The 19,689-nt window shown below is 33.6% G+C and overlaps 11 protein-coding genes across 11 annotated transcripts; 5 read left to right on the top strand and 6 right to left on the bottom strand.

The window, feature by feature from the left end:
• Nucleotides 1-163: 163 nt before the first annotated feature.
• On the top strand, nt 164-2,056 carry WICANDRAFT_61486 (gag protein; the record flags this gene model as incomplete). The annotated part of the gene is made up of 1 exon (XM_019183185.1): nt 164-2,056. One exon carries the CDS (start codon nt 164-166, stop codon nt 2,054-2,056), a length of 1,893 nt encoding a protein of 630 aa, XP_019040135.1.
• Nucleotides 2,057-3,040: 984 nt separating this feature from the next.
• WICANDRAFT_83218 (alpha-mannosyltransferase) lies at nt 3,041-5,164 on the top strand (the record flags this gene model as incomplete). The annotated part of the gene is made up of 2 exons (XM_019185507.1): nt 3,041-3,182; nt 3,234-5,164. 2 exons carry the CDS (start codon nt 3,041-3,043, stop codon nt 5,162-5,164), a joined length of 2,073 nt encoding a protein of 690 aa, XP_019040134.1.
• A 363-nt stretch (nt 5,165-5,527) lies between these two features.
• Nucleotides 5,528-7,294, top strand: WICANDRAFT_77592 (alpha-mannosyltransferase; the record flags this gene model as incomplete). Its single annotated transcript, XM_019184578.1, has 1 exon — nt 5,528-7,294. One exon carries the CDS (start codon nt 5,528-5,530, stop codon nt 7,292-7,294), a length of 1,767 nt encoding a protein of 588 aa, XP_019040133.1.
• A 252-nt stretch (nt 7,295-7,546) lies between these two features.
• Nucleotides 7,547-8,593, top strand: WICANDRAFT_77591 (uncharacterized protein; the record flags this gene model as incomplete). Its single annotated transcript, XM_019184577.1, has 1 exon — nt 7,547-8,593. One exon carries the CDS (start codon nt 7,547-7,549, stop codon nt 8,591-8,593), a length of 1,047 nt encoding a protein of 348 aa, XP_019040132.1.
• A 74-nt stretch (nt 8,594-8,667) lies between these two features.
• WICANDRAFT_29067 (uncharacterized protein) lies at nt 8,668-9,954 on the bottom strand (the record flags this gene model as incomplete). Its single annotated transcript, XM_019181570.1, has 1 exon — nt 8,668-9,954. The coding sequence occupies one exon, from the start codon at nt 9,952-9,954 to the stop codon at nt 8,668-8,670; it is 1,287 nt and encodes a 428-aa protein (XP_019040131.1).
• A 306-nt stretch (nt 9,955-10,260) lies between these two features.
• MAS1 (mitochondrial processing peptidase) lies at nt 10,261-11,676 on the top strand (the record flags this gene model as incomplete). Its single annotated transcript, XM_019181512.1, has 1 exon — nt 10,261-11,676. The coding sequence occupies one exon, from the start codon at nt 10,261-10,263 to the stop codon at nt 11,674-11,676; it is 1,416 nt and encodes a 471-aa protein (XP_019040130.1).
• A 384-nt stretch (nt 11,677-12,060) lies between these two features.
• On the bottom strand, nt 12,061-14,192 carry NGG1 (histone acetyltransferase NGG1; the record flags this gene model as incomplete). The annotated part of the gene is made up of 2 exons (XM_019180396.1): nt 13,914-14,192; nt 12,061-13,703 (listed from the first exon to the last, which is right to left on the bottom strand). Exons 1-2 carry the CDS (start codon nt 14,167-14,169, stop codon nt 12,061-12,063), a joined length of 1,899 nt encoding a protein of 632 aa, XP_019040129.1. The 5' UTR covers nt 14,170-14,192.
• Nucleotides 14,193-14,363: 171 nt separating this feature from the next.
• Nucleotides 14,364-15,260, bottom strand: RSM24 (mitochondrial 37S ribosomal protein mS35; the record flags this gene model as incomplete). Its single annotated transcript, XM_019181411.1, has 1 exon — nt 14,364-15,260. One exon carries the CDS (start codon nt 15,258-15,260, stop codon nt 14,364-14,366), a length of 897 nt encoding a protein of 298 aa, XP_019040128.1.
• A 310-nt stretch (nt 15,261-15,570) lies between these two features.
• On the bottom strand, nt 15,571-16,443 carry HMO1 (Hmo1p; the record flags this gene model as incomplete). Its single annotated transcript, XM_019184576.1, has 2 exons — nt 15,571-16,362; nt 16,411-16,443. The coding sequence occupies 2 exons, from the start codon at nt 16,441-16,443 to the stop codon at nt 15,571-15,573; spliced, it is 825 nt and encodes a 274-aa protein (XP_019040127.1).
• Nucleotides 16,444-16,843: 400 nt separating this feature from the next.
• On the bottom strand, nt 16,844-17,878 carry WICANDRAFT_77585 (uncharacterized protein; the record flags this gene model as incomplete). The annotated part of the gene is made up of 1 exon (XM_019184575.1): nt 16,844-17,878. One exon carries the CDS (start codon nt 17,876-17,878, stop codon nt 16,844-16,846), a length of 1,035 nt encoding a protein of 344 aa, XP_019040126.1.
• A 529-nt stretch (nt 17,879-18,407) lies between these two features.
• WICANDRAFT_83213 (uncharacterized protein) lies at nt 18,408-19,328 on the bottom strand (the record flags this gene model as incomplete). The annotated part of the gene is made up of 1 exon (XM_019185506.1): nt 18,408-19,328. One exon carries the CDS (start codon nt 19,326-19,328, stop codon nt 18,408-18,410), a length of 921 nt encoding a protein of 306 aa, XP_019040125.1.
• Nucleotides 19,329-19,689: the final 361 nt, after the last annotated feature.

Below are 19,689 nucleotides of genomic sequence, written 5' to 3'. Positions count from 1 at the left end.
AAAAAAAAACAGACTATGGCTATATTAAGGATGCAAGTGCTACTTATGCTTTATATCCACAATCCCATAAGTTGATTGACCATAGTACAATGATCAAGTTGGAAGGTACAGTGTTTTCGATGGTAATAAGAAATCATTGCCAAAAGAAGCTTGTGTTTATTTTATGCCTGAACAACATAGTGCAGTTCCAGGTTATGATACTTTGATTAGATTTTTGGTTCCATTATTGGATACTTTTGCGTTGTATGGTAGACCTAAAAGATTAAATGCTAATAAAAGTGAAATGAATTCTCTATTGTTTGGGTTACCAGTTTTACCACATGTTCATTATTTGGAAGTTGATGATCTTATATTATTGGCAAGCTCTCCACAATCAAGTAATTGGCTACTGACTGAATGGAGAATGAAGATCAAAGAGGTTTTAGGTAGAAAACTTACAAATGGTTATACAGGATGTGGATCTAATCATGGGGTTATTGGTGCTATTAGTTCACCAGCTTTCAACTCAAATGAATTTCTGGATGTTAGATCCGTCAACAGTGGTAATAATAGGCCAATATCACCATTATCACCAAGTTTTTTCCCTGCACCAAAGTTCAAAAGAGATTCACTGATTTCTAAAAACAGTTCAATCAATGAATCTGGTGGAGAATTAAGTGAACCATCCTCACCACCAAAACCAACCGTTAATAGAAATTCAGAAATCACTCAGATTTATGAAGACTATTCAAATGTTGCGCAAATGGGTAATAAAGCTAATGGAGGTGTTGATGCTGGTACTGGTGCTGCTATGGGAAGATATAATAAATCAAATGAAAATGTGAGCCAAAGAAATAAACAATTTGGAAATGGTAATATTGGTTATGCTTCGAATGGTGGTGCTAGATTAGAAGATCCATACAATGTTTCACAACAACAACAGCAAGGTGCTTCAAGATCTCAAACCTCATTAGAGAAAGCCACTAGAGGTAATACAGATCCATATTCCAATTTCAAGAATTCATCTTCAAACACTTATTTGAATAATAATGATGATGACGATGATGATTTTGAAGAAGATTTCAATAGAGGCATTTCAGCATTATCAATGAATGAATCAAAGAGAGGAGCAGCAGGATCTGATGATGTTTTCAATCCAGATTATCATAATCGTTCCAATGAAGTAATTCGTGATGAACCTGCTTTGAAAGTCCAAACTCCAAGTAAACCATTACCATTACCAAATATTAAGATTGAGCAAGTTTCTCCTTATACAAGTGGCCGTATAAACTCCAGCTCGCCAACTACATCACATGCCCCAACACTACCAAAGAAGGATTCATTCAGCAATGAACAACCGTCAAACCAATATCAATATAATAATGGCTCAAGACCACCTGCTCAAGCATATTCATCATTGATTCAAGAACCAAAGAATGCACCATTGCCTCCACAACATCAACAACCATCACAAGCACCATATCCACAACAAAGACCACCTCAGCAGCAGCAACAACCTCAGCAAGGTCAACCACGCTTACACTATCCACCACAACAGCAACAACAACATGGTTATCAACAACATAGACCACCACCACTTCAACAACAACAACAGCAAAGACCTGGAGGCTATCCACCTCAGCAACAACCACAACAGCATCAACCTAGACCTCAACAGCAACAACAACCATATCCACAACAAGGATATCCACCTCATCAACAAGCACCACCTCAACAATATCAACAACGTCCACCACCTCAACAAGGATACCCATCACAAGGTCAACCACAACCTCAACAACGTAGAGGGCCACCACCACCTCAAGGATATGGACAAGGATACCCACCACCTCAAGGATATGCTAAACCACCAGTTCAACAACAACAACCATATGGAGGATATCCACCTCAACAACAAGCAAGAACCAATCCACCTAGAGCTCAACACGAGTATGGATCAGCCCCACCACCTCAACAACAACAAGGATATCCACAACGTAAGCCAGTTAATCCATATAATGCTGCACCTCCATCTGGTGGTAATCCATATTCTCAAGGGAACCCATATGCTAGATAAGGAGAGAAAGTACAGAGATCTTGCATATGGAATGTATTACGTATTTGTGCTACACTGTTTGAAATTTGATTTGCTATGGGTGGTAGAATCTGATTATGTATTGTTTTGCTGTGTTTTCAATTAGCCCATGTGTGTTATTTAATGATTGGTGTTTGTTTTTTTTGCTTTGCGTTTTTCGTGTCAATTATATTTTTAGGACAGTCGTTGTTATACAGTACCCAGAAGGAGCACATTATTTGTGTATTTGTATTTGAAGGCAGTCCTTGTTGTAGAATTTCATCTTTATGGAAACCGTTGAAGCATGCTGGATAAGAGATCTGAAATCTGGCATTTCAATGTCGCCCATGGAAGCCGGTCTCAGGTTCTGTATATTTCAGTCTGGCTCGTGACTAAGCAGCCACATGCGATAAGCCCAAAAGGGAAGGGTCTGCATCTTTTTTTGGCACGTTTAAACTTCTGCGAGATGAGGGCGAGTGCGAGGGAAGGGTGTCGATAGGTTCTGTGAAGGGATAGCCCATAGCTAGCCCATGCTGTTCTAGTTCCAGCAACCAACCAGAGAGCCCATGGGCTCTGGCTGGCCTGTGCTTGGTGATGGCGTGTGCTGGAGTGTGTCTGTTCCTGGCAGTTGCACCTTCAGAATCGACAATCTCAGAAAAGGAAAAAAAATATCAAAGTGTAAAAATATTCTGAACACGCTCTGAGGAAAACTTTCAACAACCTTCAACAACCAACAACCAGAACCGCTACTTCTGTTCCCAGTGCCTCTGCTGCTCAGGTATCCCTCTTCGTGACTGCTCAAGCTCCAACTGCTGCTCTCTGTCCTGCTACATCCTGCTATTGCTACCTCATTAAGCCATATAGAGTAAACATCCCAGCACTGGCGCTTAACCTGTCTAAAGGATTGTTACATGGCAACAACAACAACAACAACATTCAACTTTGAACTTTGAACATCAGCATTAACAATAAATTGATTCAGCCATCATGATCAACCAGGCGCTAAGGTATCTTCAATCGCTCAGACACCTCGTCTCCAACTTCTCCTTCAACAAGAGACTCATCAATCTCAACGTGTTTATATTCGTCCTCATACTCATCATCATAGCCCAATCTTTATATTCTTATGGTTTCAAAGACTCAGACTCTCATCATCATCTGTTATTGTTGAAAAATGAAGTTTACTCAACAAACTATGATTCCATATTGACAAAATATGAACCAAAAACTTTCAACAACTTCCCATTTGAGAAAAAATGTAACTTGTATTTTGATCATTTGCACAAGTCAAACCATGATTGGATATTAAACAACTTTGATACTAAAGGCTATGATGATAATTACATTACTTTCCAAGATTTCCTTGAATTCAAAAAAACTGCTGAAAAAAATATGGTTTTCGATGAAGCTAAAATCTTGGAATTAGAAAAAGAATTTAATGAAAGATCATTTGACAGTATTAAAGTTGATCAAAGAATTATTGACGCTGTTACCACTTTAAGAATCTTTGGTAAATGTTTCATTGAAGTTGATGATTCTAAGAAACCGGGTTTCATCTCTTCAATTTTTGAAGATAATAAAAAACAAGGCGAAGATGAAAAAGAAGCTGAAAAGCAAAACAAACTTCAACAGGATTTATGCCATGATACTGAAGCTAGAATTTTCCCATGGTTATCAAATATCTTACCAACTTATACTAGATGGAATGGTGAAGTTTCACAAGGTTTACCAGATTTGTCAAATACTCAATCTAACTACGATGATAATGAAGAATTCCATTCACATGGTAAAGCTCATGATAAAAGAGAAAATGTCAGAACTAATTGCTTTTTAAAGAGTTTTAAAAACGCAATGAATGGTAAAGGTATTGTTATTTCTGCTTCTGATGGCCAAAAGGATGAATTGATGAGATTAGCTTTAATATTAAGAGCAACTGATAATAAGTTACCAATCCAAGTCATGCATAAAGGTGATTTATCTGAAAAGAATCAAAAAGAATTAATCCATCAGTTCAGAAGACCAATCAAATTGGAAAACTTACCTTTATCTTTTGAAAGATTAGCATTACATCAAGCTCCAAAATTTCCTCCACAAGATTTATGGTTTGTCAATGTTGAAAATTCAATCAATAAAGATTACAAACAGTATTTCAAAAAATATGCAAACAAATTATTAGCTTATCTTTTCAATTCATTTGAAGACATGATTTTAATTGATACAGATACTGTTCCATTTGTTGAATTGGAATCAATCTTAAAATTCCCAGGATTTGTGGAAAAAGGTGCTTTCTTCTTCAAAGATCGTGAATTAAGAGGTTCAAATACTCAAAATCAAGTGAATTATTTCAATAGATTATTTCCTTCAAAATTAGATAATTTTTTCTTCCAAATCCCATTAGTTACTGATTTCACTTTGAAAAATAGATTTATTGGTGATTTAAGAAATCATTACATGGAAAGTGGTGTTGTTGCTATCAAAAGAACTACCCATTTCACTGGTATGTTGTCTGCTGTACAATTAAACTTTTGGTCAATCACTGCTAGAAAAATTCATGGTGATAAAGAATTATTCTGGTTAGGTCAATCAATTGCAGGTAATGAAAACTATGAATTTAATAGATTAGGTGCAGCTTCAGTTGGTGAATTAACTCCACGCGAGAATAAATTGTTTCCAGATTCTTTAGCAAATGAATTATGTGGTAATCATCCAGGTCATGTTAATGGGTATGATAACCAAACTTTATTATGGATCAATTCAGGTTTCACATTTTGTAAAAACACTGATGCTGCAGGTTTTGACGCTGGTAAACCTTTATTCAAACAATATGATGGTGATTCATTAAGAGAACATTATAAAGCTGTTACCAAGATTAGATCTGCAATTATTCCACCACCTCAAGAAATTGAAGGTAAAAATGACAAAGGGAATCCAACTTTAAGTTGGAGTGATGCTCATAAATATTGTTTCAGTTATACTTGGTGTGCTTATGATGGAGTTGGTGAAATGTCTAATGATATAGAGAGAGGTTTCTTGGTTAATTTTGATGACCAACAGGTGAAGACATTTGATTTCTTTGGTGATTTATGGATGAAGGGTGTAAGAGAGGATTGAGTTATAAAGACGTTAAAAAGATTGTAGAGATTAAAAGAGGTGTTGTTTGTTGCTTATTATTAGTTGTTGTTTGGGGAATAAGTTTATAGAATGTTTTTAATTGTGTAATAAGTCATATTGTGTGTTTTTAGTTCCGTTCTGTACGTCCTTTATGTCCGATTTTTGGGTTTGGCAGAAGGTGTCAAGTGTTATGGGCTTCAAGGAAATTTTAGTACCAAGGACTAATTTGAAACATTTGTACACCATGAAAATTTGCATTCAGTTCAAGGAAGTTCCAGGAAAATGTCGACGTGGTAATTATTTTATCAATTTACGCGTTTCTTACACTTAAATTTGCTGATTAAATGAGCATATGGATTGAACATGTTGGTTAGATCTTTCAACCCCAGACTGAACACAATCCTGTTCCTTGTCATTGTTTTGTTATTCTACTATAATGCAGTTGAACTGTTCAAAACATCTTCAAGTAACCAACTAGTTGTTCCTCATAAAGCTGCCCATATTTCGGTTTTATCAATATTGTCTAAATTCCCAACACAAGCTTCTCCTTCCAAGAATTGTAAAAAACTTTGGAATGAGATTCGTCAATTGAAAATACCAGAATATAATGATACAAACTTTGATCCTGAAAATTTTGATCCTTTTTTCAAAAAATTAATCAACTGGGAAGTTCAAAACAATACAGCATTGATAAGATCTTATAATCATTGTTTCTTGGATCAAAATATTTGTGATGTTGAATTGGAAAAAGATTTATATCCTTGGTTCACTTTTGAATCTCCAACTATTAATTCTGGTCCAAAAACAAAGAATAGAAAGTTATTCAAGAAATTGAAATGTTTCAAAGATATAAAAAAGAATTTAAAAGGGAAAGGTATTGTCTTGACTGCTACTGAATTCCATTTTAAAGAGTTGGTTAGTCTTTTCACTTTGTTAAGAGCATTAGGTAATCCATTGCCTATTCAGATTGTTCATAAAGGTGATTTATCTGATTTTGTTCAAGATAATTTGATTAAAGTGGCTACAGTACCATTTGATGAAAAATTGAAACTTAAAATAGGTGCTAATTCGAACGCGAAATTACCAAAATTGAAAGTTGAATTTATCAATGTCTCTGGTGTTATTGTACCAAAGTATGATTACAGATTTAAAAGATTTCAAAATAAACTATTGGCATATTTGTTCAATTCTTTCAAAGAAGTCATAATCATGGATGTTGACAGTGTCCCTTTTATTCCTCTGCAAGACTTTTTCAATATTGAGGAATATAAAAAGACTGGTGCTTTCTTCTTTAAAGATAGACTGATGCATCTTGGTCATAGTATGCCAGATACTTTGGACTTTTTCAAGGAACTACTACCAACAGCTTTAGAAGAGGACAAATTAAACATATCAAGGGCTACTAAGCACACTTTAAACAACAATTTTTTCAATGGGTTCAGCCATATGATGGAGAGCGGTCTTGTGATTGTTGATAGATCAAGACATTTTTCGAATTCATTAATGGCGATTTCATTGGCTCAATGGACTAGAGCCATAATGAGCAGAATTTGGGGAGATAAAGAACTTTTCTGGTTATCAATGTCTATATCTGGTGATGAAAACTATAGTTTTAATGAAAATGGTGCTGCTTCTGTTGGTCAAATTTCACCTATCCCAAATTCCCACTATCCACAACAATTAGAATTAAAAGAACTATGTTCAAATCACCCTGGTCACGTTTATAAGGACAATTCCTTATTATGGATGAATTCTGGGTTCAAGTATTGTAAAAAAGTCATGCATGTTGATGAATTCAATCCATTTTTTAAAGGTTGGAAATTGGAAGATTCAAATGCTTTTAATGATTCACCTTTAAAAATACGACATGCATTGGTTCCACCAATCCCCAATTTACCTGGAAAACCTTTTTATCCAGAAAGTGATAAGCCAAAATATCCTTGGGAAGGGAAGCCTTATTGTGAAGGTTATACTGTTTGTGGTTACGATAAAGTTGGTAATGATGTTGGTAATGTGATTAATTTTTCACAAAAGGAGACTCAACAATTTGATTTTCTAGGTCAGGTTTACTCAAAGGGTATGGATGTTTTGATAGAAGTAGCTGGCTCTGATCCTAAATTTGATATGTGATCACCTCTTTTCTATATAGTTATGCCTATAAAACTCGATTTTGTTATTTCAAAGAGTTTATATGTAGTCGTATTTCGTGAATCCCGGCTTGGTCGAGTTGCCATTTTCAGTAAATTTCGACATTCGCGAAAATAGTTGATTTTTTTTTCAAAAAGCTTTGAGCCAGTGAAAATTAACGATTATTGTGAAGATTGGAGTTGAAGAAATTAGTGATTTCCCAGCCTTGTTGTTGAATTAAGAGAAAGAGTGAAGATGTTGAGAAATTACGCAAAGAGGGTTGTTTCAGTGAGATACAATTCCACAAAGCCAGCAACTACTGATATTGATGCGCTTTTAGAAAGAGTCAAGAATTTGACAAAGGATATCAAACAGCCATCAACTAATCAATATAACGCTGGTGGTAACAGAAACAATAACAGACAAAATGGGAACTATAACAGAAATAGAGAAGGTGGTGGTCAGAATAGATCAAACAGACCTCAAAGAAACTTTAGATCAGATAGAAGAAGAGAGAGCGAAACAGTTGGTGCAGCTCCATTGAAAGTTGGTATCAATGCCACTAGTAATGTCAACAAGAGATCAGCTGGTTCAAATATCGATTCCAGTATTGGAGATCTAATGGTTAGCACTCCAGGGTTCGATGTTGGAGCTGATGGTGCCACACAACAAACACAAAGAGTATCTCGTGAAGGTGGATTTAAAAGATCCTATGATAACAACAGACCAAGAAGAGATTTCAACAGCAATAGAGAAGGTGGTAACAACTTTAGGGGAGATGGTAGACCAGGTTTTAGAAGAAATGTTGGAGCCCCAGGTTTAAGAGCCAAAAGTGGTAGACAAGATAGAACACCAAGAAGAAAGAGAGATGAAAAAAAAGCAAGACCAGATTTTGCATCACCAAGAGCACCAAAGATTGAAGTCAAAGTCCCATCAAATATCGAATTATTGGATACTCAGTACAAACCATCAGTTCCAACTTCAAGCACATTATTAGCTACATCCCCATTATTATCAAACGATTCAAGTTCAAGAGTTTTAAGAGCTATTCGTACTGCTTTACAAAATCCAAATGCTGATCTAGGAGCAATTGTTAAAGGTGACCTACGTGAAGTTGACATTTCTCAATATTCTAAACATTTGAAAACTGAAAATTTGAAACAAAATGCAACTGTTGTTGTTAATGCATTAAACAGAACTAATAGATTAGATTATAGTACCAAAATGAAAATTTTGGGTCCATTAATTGGTGCTTCTCCTGTTAAAGAACTGCCTTTGAGATATAAGGAAATTCAGCAATGATTATGAATATAGTTATTTAATTACTACTGTATATAAAATATGTTATCTAAGCAAAGTAATTTGTAGCTTTTACTTCATGCGGCATAGGCTTCATTATACACCACACCCTCTATCAAATCAAGTTTGATGTTTTTAATTTGACCATTGTTTAAAAGATTTAGGAAACTTTCTTCAATGAAATCATAATCTAGACTTAATCTCTCACATAGTTTGGAGACTGATAAACGTTTGAAAGGCTTGATATAATGAATCAATGTTTGTAACTTGAATATTTTTTCAATTTTCCTCAAATGTTGCACCAAAAATTCATCTTTTTGTTCAAGCGATAGAATGTTTTGAAGAGTTTCAGTGAAGGCATCATGCTCAAGTTTTTCAAATGTATTGATTAATTTGATGTATTTCAAAATTTCTTCATCTTTTAAAAAGAACTTTGTTTCTTGACTTTCAAACTTGTTGATTTCATTATTACTCAATATTGAGGTTATGATAAGATATTTCAATATCAATATTCTTTTCGACTGATTTCCTATTTCATCATAATTTTTGAAACTCTCATAAAACTCAATTGATGCTCTTTCAAAGTTTTCATCTCTCATGTACATTTTACCACCACATTCTTTGATAATAGCATTAATTCTTGGGTGTGGGATTGTACTCTGCACTGACAATGTCTTGTTATATAGCTCTTTCAATTTGGGTATATCATTTGAATCTGAATAAAGTTGTATTTGGATAGAGTATAACTCAAGTAAATGTGTACTTTTTGTGACCTCTGACATTTTATCTAACTTTGAAAACAAAAATTGCAACAGTTCATGAGCTTCCTTATTTTGCTTCAAATCAATTAATACATGTGTTTTCTTTAAATTTGCCTTCAAACTTAAACGATCATTCCCAGTGTAGTTTGTTATGAAGATGTTTAGAAATTCAAGTTGTAAAGCTGGAGGTAACCCAATATAACTATCTAAAATTCTGCTCAAACTATCCTCAACATAACCTCTTTGAATTTTTTGTAAATCTAACTTGAATATTTTCTCAAAATCTGAAACGAAAGGATCATATTTATCTAATTTGTATTGCACTTTAATCAATTGCTTCAAAGCCTTAAATTGATATTCAACTAAACTCTCTAATGATTCAGCATCTTTAATATCCAAAATCTTGCGGTATATCTCTATTGACTTTTCTGGATCATCCTGCTTGATATTTTTGGCATTGTAGTATAAACTTTCAGCAGAGTTCTCATCATCTGAACCGTCACCATCTTGGTTATCCATGGAGTTATCCATGGAGGCATCACCCATCATATCGTCGTCATCATCGTCTTCAAATTCAAACTCGTACGACTCAGCGTCGGACATCATGAAATCCTCCTCGTCAGACATTTTGCAATTGCCTTTGTTCTAATTCTTCTTGTTTCTTTGAATCTTGTTCCTAATTTCAGTAGTTTACTTTCTGATGACTTTTGTTTTTACTCATTCTTTATCTGCCAAAACATGTCTGCTCTATATATTTTCAAAACTTTTGGCCCATTTTGAGCACGTGATCAATTTTTTTCTCTGAGAATCTGGATTCGATTTTTGTTAGTAAAAAGCCACTATCAAAAAGTTTCTGAACAACAATCAAACTTCATTCTTTTACCTTTTAATATTCAGTATTAAGAGACTATGCTACGTGGATTAACTCTTAGAAGAGCCCTGAATGTGGGTAGAACCTCTTTCAGAAGAACTTTGGCTTCTGTCGCTACTGAATTACCAACTACTCAAACTTCAACTTTACCAAACGGATTAACCGTTGCCTCTGAATATATTCCAAATTCTTCAACTGCTACCGTTGGTATATGGATTGATGCTGGTTCAAGAGCTGAAAATGCTGAAAATAATGGTACTGCTCATTTCTTAGAACATTTAGCTTTCAAAGGTACCACCACAAGATCTCAATTAGCCCTTGAATTAGAAATTGAAGATTTAGGTGCCCATTTAAATGCTTATACATCAAGAGAAAACACTGTTTATTATGCTAAATCTACTGAAAATGATATACCTAAAGCTATTAACGTCTTATCAGACATTTTAACAAAATCAACATTAGAACCAAAAGCTATTGAAAGAGAACGTGATGTTATAATAAGAGAATCTGAAGAAGTTGACAAAATGTATGATGAAGTTGTTTTTGACCATTTACATTCAATTTGTTATAAAAATCAACCTTTAGGTCGTACAATCTTGGGACCTTTGAAAAACATCAAAACAATCAAAAGAGATGATTTGAAAAATTATATTGGTAAAAATTACGCAGCTGATAGAATGGTTTTAGTTGGTGCTGGTTCAGTTAATCATGAACAATTAGTTAAGTTTGCTGGTCAATATTTTAATCATTTAGTTCCATCACCAAGTAAACTACCTTTAGGTTCCCCTCGTGGTGAAATCCCAGTTTTCCATGGTAATGAAATTAAAATCCAAGATGATTCCATCCCAAATACTCATTTAGCAATTGCTGTTGAAGGTGTTAGTTGGTCTGGAGCTGATTATTTCACAGCCCTAGTTACACAATCAATTGTGGGTAATTGGGATAGATCATTGGGTACCGGTTCAAACTCTCCATCACAATTAGCATTAGCCGTTGCAAATGGTGTTAATGGTAATGGTGAACCTTTAGCTAACTCATATATGTCTTTCTCAACAAGTTATTCAGACACCGGTTTGTGGGGTGTCTATTTAACAGCTGATAAAAATGCTAATTTAAAATTAGTCCTTGATGAAATTGTTAAAGAATGGAATAGATTGAAAAGAGGTGATATAACAGATGATGAAATCCAAAGAGCAAAAGCACAATTGAAGGCATCATTGTTATTAAGTCTTGATGGATCAACTGCTATTGCTGAAGATATTGGTAGACAAATTGTCACCACTGGTAAAAGATTGAGCCCTGAAGAAGTATTCCAAAAAGTTGATGTGATAAATAAAGAAGATGTTGTCAACTGGGCCAACTATAGATTAAAAGATAAACCTGTTTCCATTGCAGCTGTTGGTCATGTTTCAAGTGTACCACCAGTGAGCCAGGTCACAGAAGCTCTATACTGAATCAACCTTTTCTCTCATAACCTGTATATATTGAATGAATGGTAACAATCAAAATTCCTGTAAGCAGCAGCAGCAGCAGCAGCAGCAGCCAAAAAATGTTGAAAATTAGCTTCAAAGTTCAAGTGATTGCACTTAAAAACATTGAAAGGGCAAGGAAAGCACTTAAACCCTCTATAATAGCAAGAATGGCTTTACCTCTCTTCTATAATACCCAAGACAAGATGCTTTTTGTTCAAAAGTTTTGAAGTGTTCGTTTCTTCACTTTTGTGACAACACAAAAAAAAATTTAAATATCACCACAAAAACACAGTCATTCGTAATCACTACAGTAACAATCTATATAATACAACGTATATGAGTCTCTTTGTAAATTTCTCTTTTTTTTCAATGTTGTTCTTGTAAAACTAGATCTTCGCCATCTTCATAATCGTCATCATCTTCTTCATCTAAATCAATTTTAGCGAAAATACTCTCTTTTGGAATTCTCTTCATATTTTCACCATTTGATTTTTCAAATAATGGACCAATTTTATTGATCCATCTTAATCTCTTCTCTAATAATGATTTTATAGCTGAATTTGCAGCAGCTTGATGAGCTTGCTGTGTAGCCATTTGAATTTGAACTGAAGGTGGTAATGAACCATTACTTGAATTAACTCCACCTGATGGTACAGAAGATCCAGTCTTCTTTTTTTTATTCTTTGGAACACGAATTCTTTTCAAATAAGCATTATCAACTTGTTTATCTAAATCATCCAGAATTGATAAATATTCTTGCCATGCTAATTGATTTTCAATGATTGGTAATAATTGTTTTTTTCGTTTATTATTTCTTCTTGAAACTTGTTTTAATTCATTTTGTAAACTTCTTAATTCAGTGGAAATTTCATCATCTTGAGGATTTAACCAATCAGGTTCTTGTTCATCTAATTCATCATCTTTATTATTTGTATTATCATCCGAATTTAGATTCATGAAAATACCAATATATTTCAATTCTCTTTTCAAACGTTCTTCCAAAGTATTATAATCAGCATTAACACTTGAAACTTTCCAACCTTGTTGTTCAGGTATAGCACTTGTACTTGTTTTAGAGTCATTATCATCATCATTTCTATCATTAAGGTCATTATTATTTATTTCACCACCATTACCAGCAGTACCTTCAGTATTTCCTTTATCATCTTTTAAAATTGCAGATAATAATCTTGAAACTAAAGGACCACAAGAAACTTGTTCACTTTCCAAGGCATCATCATTTAAATCAGTTGAAGCTTTTTTAGGTAGAATTGAATCTTGTGTTATTCTTGATGGAGGAGGTGAATAATTACCAGAATTTTCCTCTTCATTCCAAATTGTTGAATATAAAGCACCTAAATTTGGAATCAGATATGGAGTCAGATTTGGATCATAAGTTGGATCATTTGATAAAGAATCTGACATTATGAATTTATTTTTCAAAAATTTTATATCTTCTTCAGTAAAATTTCTATAAAAATTTTCAATAAAACTTTGGAAAGTTGCAAATTGAACTTGATTTGCAGGTTTATTTTTACTGAAATCAATATCTGGTATACTTCCAGGTAATTTTGATTTCAAATCATTTTTAGGATATGAAGATACCCCATATTTTTTCTTCAAAAATTCTTCACCAGTTTCTTCTAACCCACCAGATTTTTCAGAAAATAAACCAAGAGCATGGGCAGCAGCTGGTAAAGTTTGGGATGTGACAAATTCTGATTTTGGATTACGAACACTTGGATCATTTTCAATTTGTTCTTGAGTACTGAGTCTTCTTTTAGAATTAACAGCCAAATTTTCATCTTTTGGTAAATCTATTAAAGCATCATGATTTGCAACTTCATCTTCATCTTCAACCATTGGATGATCAGTTAGATCTGTTGTTTCATTTTCTTTCAGTTGACTTGTTTCAGTTTGTTTACTGGTTTCATCATCTTCAATTTTCCCATTTTCTGCATCCTCCATTTCAACATCTTCATCTTTCTTTTCCTCATCCTCTTCCTCCACTTTAATCTTTTCAGTAACAGGTGTAGCCTCAGCAGTGAAAACATTATCTTCTTCTTCCTCATCTTCTTCTTCCACTTCTTCATCTTCCTCTTCTTCTTCATCACCATCAATCAATGTCAGTTGTCTTTTGATTTCATTAATAATTAAATCATCATGATTAGATACAATCTCCAGCTGATCATTCAATTTTACAAATATTTTCCTCAGACCTTCCAGTAATGGTAAATTATTAGGCACAGTTCTTGTATTTTCACCTTGTAAAACACCAATATCTTTATCAAATTGAATATTCAGATTATCCAGTATTTCTTGCAGAGTTATTGAAGGAGATGATGATTTTATAGATTTTTTAGTTGGCACTTTCCCCGAAGTGGCGGCTTTTGTAGAGGAGTTTGAATTCTTTGCATTTGAGGATTTGGAAGCGGCCTTGCCGACTTTCCTTCTTCCTTGACCTCTTGGTGGCATTGTTGTGATGATTTTTTTTAATGTTGTTGTTTTGTTTTGTGAAGCGTCGAGAAGATTCAAAATGGTGATGATTAAAAAAAAAAAAAAAAAAAGTGGTGTTTGGTTTTTTCGCGAATGCGTTTTACAAGATTTTGATAGTAAAAACTATTAATTTGAATTAATTTATATACAGATTTCATACTTTTGGGGAGATTCTAATTCTTTATAGCATCCATTAGATATCCAACCAAAGTTTTTTCTTTCTTTGGAGCATCTTCTGGACGTTTCCATTCTTCAGGGAATTTCAAATCTCTTAATTGATGTTTTTTATTCTTTCTTTTTCTTTCTTTGGCAAAGATGTGACGTTTATCTAAAGGTATATCTTCAAATGAATCAGATTGATCTTTTGCCTCTTTGATCAATTTTTTCAAAGTGTCTAATAAATATCTTGTATTTTGTAAAGATTCTGGGAATCTTTCAGTGGACATTTTAATTTCATCAGTTCTATAATCATATCTTGTACCTGCTAATAATCTTAATTTATGTAATTCCTTGGAGGATAAACCTAAATGTTCTGATTTAACTGTAAGAACAACTTTTTGATTTATTGGTAATTCTTCTTCACCTAATATTGAAGTATATTTTAAAGTTATTGGTTTATTTTTTGGTTTTGTATAATCTTGACGATATTTAACAAGATGAGGCATTTCATAAGCGGCGATTCTATTATATTCTCTTCTTTCTCTATGAGCTCTAACTTTCAATCTTGCTATGGATGGATATTCATCAAAAGTGTTTGGTTTACCAAAATTTGGAGAATTTAATGGATGATTAACTAATTCAGAAAAGGCTTTTTCACCTTGATAATAAATTCTTTGAATTTGTTGTGGAGTGAATCTTGAAGCCTCGGAAGTTGACATTAAAGCTTTACATTCATCATCATTCTTTCTATAATTTGTACCAAGATGATACTTTCTTTGTTTGTGAAGATCTAAAATTTGGTCTGGAGGTAAACCTAGCCATTTTGAAGGGGTGAGATATAAAGGTTTGTTGAGCAGTTTAGCAGATGTGGAGAATTGTCTCGCTATTGAATTGAATGCGAGGTTCTTCATAGTGTTGGTTCTATTCTTCTCTCTGGTTATGTTCAATACTTTCAATTCATTGATTTGACCTTTTTTTTTTCAACGATTTTTCATCCAAAGAAAAAACCATAAAAGAATTCGCGAAATGGAAATATTACATAAGTGATTACAAAGCAGTATAACTTTTAACCAATAAAAACAATGTATTCATATATTTAAAACATAAAAGAATGGAATAATAAAAGTATAGTACAACTAGATAACAATAAAAAATAACACATAGACACACACTCACAAAGGGGTAAATTGAGGAGAAAGAAAAAAAGAAGAGATCAAACTATTAAACACCAATTTGAATATCAGTTGAAGTTGAATCTGGAGCATTTGATTTTCTCTTTTTACTTTTTTTCTTTTTATCTTTTTTTTCACTTGATTCAGAATCTCTTTTTTTACTTGATTTATCATGATGATTTTTTTGTAAATAAGCAGGGATTGGAACAGGAGCAGGATTTGGACCAGTTAAAATTGGAGCTTCACCAATTTTTTTCAATTCTAAATATTTTTCTTTATTAACATGATAATGTTCCAATTCTTCATTATAAGCTTCTTTCCATTTTTCCTTTTCAGCTTCACCTAACTCATTCCATTTTTTAGAAATTTCTTGAGTAATTTCAGTTGATGATAAAGCTGGTAAACCTTTAGCTAATCTATCTTCTCTTAAAGCTTGACGAACATAGGCAGAATAAGCGAAAAACACAGTCAAAGGTTTCTTTGGAGCGTTTGGATCTTTTTCAACTTTCTTTTTAGCAGGTTTTTCGTTAGTTAATGGAGTTGAAGTTGTTGTTGTTGCGTGGTGATCATTGTTTTGATTTGGGATCAAGGAATTGTTGTTGTTGTTGATTAAAGAGGATTGGATGACATTTGGATCGATTTGAGAGTTTGAAGCAGCAATGAGTCTAGCAGTTTCACTGACCCCAGTAGAAGCGTTGGTGAGGATTCTGAGGGATTCAGCCAATTGCTTAAACACTTCGTTAGGGTCCTCTTCGACGGTGAGGGAAGCGTTGTAGAAGTCGACGGTAGCGGCTGAGGCCTCGTTGGCAGCTTTTGATAGTTCGTATAAGGAGGAGACGAGCTAGAGGGAGTTAGTATGATTCTCTGTGGTAGTCAAGCTCAGACTCACCGTGTCCTTTGCTGTTTTCAGTTGGTTTGACATTGTTGATACTGGTGGTGTAGTAGCCAGGGGGATGGTGGTGGTTAAAGAGCTCCTTTCACAGGGAAGGGCCCCCTTTAAAAAGCCATGGAAAATTTTTTCTCTCTGGCCACCACCACCGCCCAGCCAACCACGAAGGACCCCCAGCCAGCAAGCCCAAAAGCAAAAAGCAAAAAGCCACCCGCTGAAGTCCTGGCGCCGTTAATTCAAACGGGGCAAAACCAAAACAGAGCGAGCCTAGATCCAGGCGGATCCCAGGCGGATCCAGGCGGTGGTGAAATGAAGAGATCAGTCTACAAAGGTCAATTCAACCCATGCAAATAATTTATTAGTTCAAAAATGTGTAGCAAATGCAAATATCTTTATAGCTCTTCTCTTTATAGCCCTTCTATCTTGTATCTTCTCAATCTATTCTGTCCTTCTTCTTTTCAACTTCAACCTCCATCTCAACAAGTGATAATTCATCTTTAGCGCCTAATCTCCAACTAGGTCTAAACATCTTTCTATTATCTTTATTAGCTTTATTCTTATCTTGAATTCTAGCCTTCTCTTCTTTCATTAATTTATTAAAATCAAAATTTGGATCATTAAAATTTGGTGATTCCATAAATTTTTCAACATATTTTGTTAATTCAATTAAAATTTCATCTTTTGTTATATTTGATTCTGAAGTTTTCAATAATTCTAACCAAATCTTGATAATCTTATCTTGTAAATCAAATTTCAAATCTATAGTTATTCTATTCTCTGGGAAATTATCAATTAAAAAAGTTGAATCTCTCTTGTCATTAAATTTTAAAATTTCAAATAAAAATTCATTCAAGACATATCTATCCAATTGTTCTTGTGAAATTTCAATTCTTTGGATTTTCAAATCATAATTAATGGTAATTGATGGATCATTAGCAATATGATTAATTAAAAAATCTTCATTAATTATAATCTTGGATAAAAATTTAGTACGTTTTTTAAATTGAATTTTTTTACAAACCCTTGATGGATTAATCAATTTAGATGCACCATGATTAATTGTTGGACGTGGTTTAACAATATCTTTTGTAATGGGTTTAGCTGTTGGCTTTTCTTCTAATGGTTTTTTTTCAAATGGATCAACCACTATTGGTTTCTTAAAACTGTAGAAACTTGTTAAAGGTGGTAATTTCACTTTTTGATTCCCTTCATTACTATTAATTGTAGATCTTGGATTGATGATAGTATTGTTTACTGGAGTATTCAAGTAATTGTAATTTGACCATTGTAATTGAACATTTGGGGGTGATATCCCTAGTCCTTGTTGGAAAGAATACAAGGGATCTTTTTGATAATTGATACTGTAATTATGATGATGGTCCTGAGAGGGATGGAAATAGGCTGAGGAAAAGCCAGGAGAAGGCAACGGAGTAGGGAAAGGGTACTGATGGTACTGATTGTGGTTCATGGTCCTTAGCCATTGGTGAAAGTAGATCGTCTCTTGTGGAAAGCAGCCTTTGATTATATACAAATCTTTGCAATCTGTCAAGAGGCCCAGAGATCAGCCATTGTCAAGACCATCCCACAGAGAGTTGCATAAAGTGGAAGCGAGCAGAAAACGGCAACAGATTGAAACGCATCTTGAGATTGTGATGTATGGATTTGGCCAGATTATTAGTTGAGAGATAGATGAGATTGTGATGTATGGATTTGGCCAGATTATTAGTTAAGAGATAGATGGATGCTATTCTCGGTGGATCCCAGTGCTGACTGTTCCGTTTATTTCCAACGTTTTGATTGATTGATTTTATCTTGATCGAGTAAATACCACCGGGTTTTAAAACTAGGTTGATATTCACATCCAAGGCCTCAAACAACCGTATCTACGTACAACAAAGATGTTCATAAGCTCATTCCATTCATTACTAGCAATTAATCGTCATGAATCATCATCATCTTCCAAAAGTTTAAACTATAACCTTGTTTCCCCTGGTAAATCATTTGTATTGTTCCTCTTCCTCCTCTTCAATAGTCGTGATAGGAGTTAGATTCAACCGACTAAATATACTTGTAGTTCCTGTTCCCTGGTTACTATCAATAGATTCACGCCCCATTGAATCAAATAACTGCCCTGCTCTGGATCTTGTACTCTCATTAATCCCTTGTGGCTTCAATGAATTCAAACTTTCATAGTTATAAACATCATCCTCTTCATGTCTATCATTCAATGTAGAATTAATATCTTGAAACAATCTAGTTCTTTCAACTTCTTCATCTCTCCAAAATTTATCAACTTGATCAACAACTTGTTCTTGATGCTCCTCTTCTAATTTATCAATATCAAATGTTCCGAAAATAGTCTCTCTTATTCTATCATCAATAACATTTCCTCCTTGATCTTTTTCTTCCTCTGCTTCCTTCTTCTTTTTCTTTTCAACTTGTGTCATCCAATAAATTATCCTCACACTTGTATAATATGTTAAAATCCCCAAGATTAAACCAGTTATAATCATAACATTAATAAATCTAACCCATTGAACCAATATCTTGAATTGTAATTTCCCATATTCTATTGTGAAAATATCTTCTAATTTGGTATTGAATAATAAACTTAGCCAAAAATCAATAAATTTCCTAACATTAAATTCAATTATCCTTATGAAAAGATTGAATGGTTCAAAAATAATGAAAACTGTAAAACTTAGACATAACCATATAGTCTTGATAGTTAAAAATAATATTTTAACAATTGGAAAGCAAGAAAATAGTATAATTCCATAAAACTGTTTGATAAGTATATAAATTAAGCTTAATGAATAACTTGTTGTGAATTGAATATATCTAAACAATTGACCTGATATGAATAAAGTCCACGATATCACATCATTCTTCAACTCAATATACTTTAATTCAGCCATTGCTTATCAAGATCAATCACTCTTTATCAGTTCTTTAACTCTTTTCCATACAAAAGCCTTAATCATCAATGCCCTAAATCAATCTCATCTCAAAACAAAATACAAATTCGCGGGTATGATTATGTAATCTTCAATGAAAATTTGCAACTTTTTATAAGAAATTATAAGAAAAAGTTTTTTTCCTCTTTACTTTTCAACAACAACAACAACAACAAAGATAAACTTGTTGAATTTGACCATTGGCTCAATAAAGTGCCATGTGGCATCTTTGTCTTCATCATCATTGATTTGTTCATATTGGAAAGATAAGGACATGGAACACTTGTGAAATAAGGATATTTAGTCCCATACCTTATGCAAT

The sequence above is a fragment of the Wickerhamomyces anomalus genome (genome assembly GCF_001661255.1).
Source record: "Wickerhamomyces anomalus NRRL Y-366-8 unplaced genomic scaffold WICANscaffold_2, whole genome shotgun sequence".
In the NCBI taxonomy this organism is placed as follows: domain Eukaryota; kingdom Fungi; phylum Ascomycota; class Saccharomycetes; order Phaffomycetales; family Wickerhamomycetaceae; genus Hansenula; species Hansenula anomala.
This window is presented reverse-complemented; position numbering and strand designations above follow the sequence as displayed.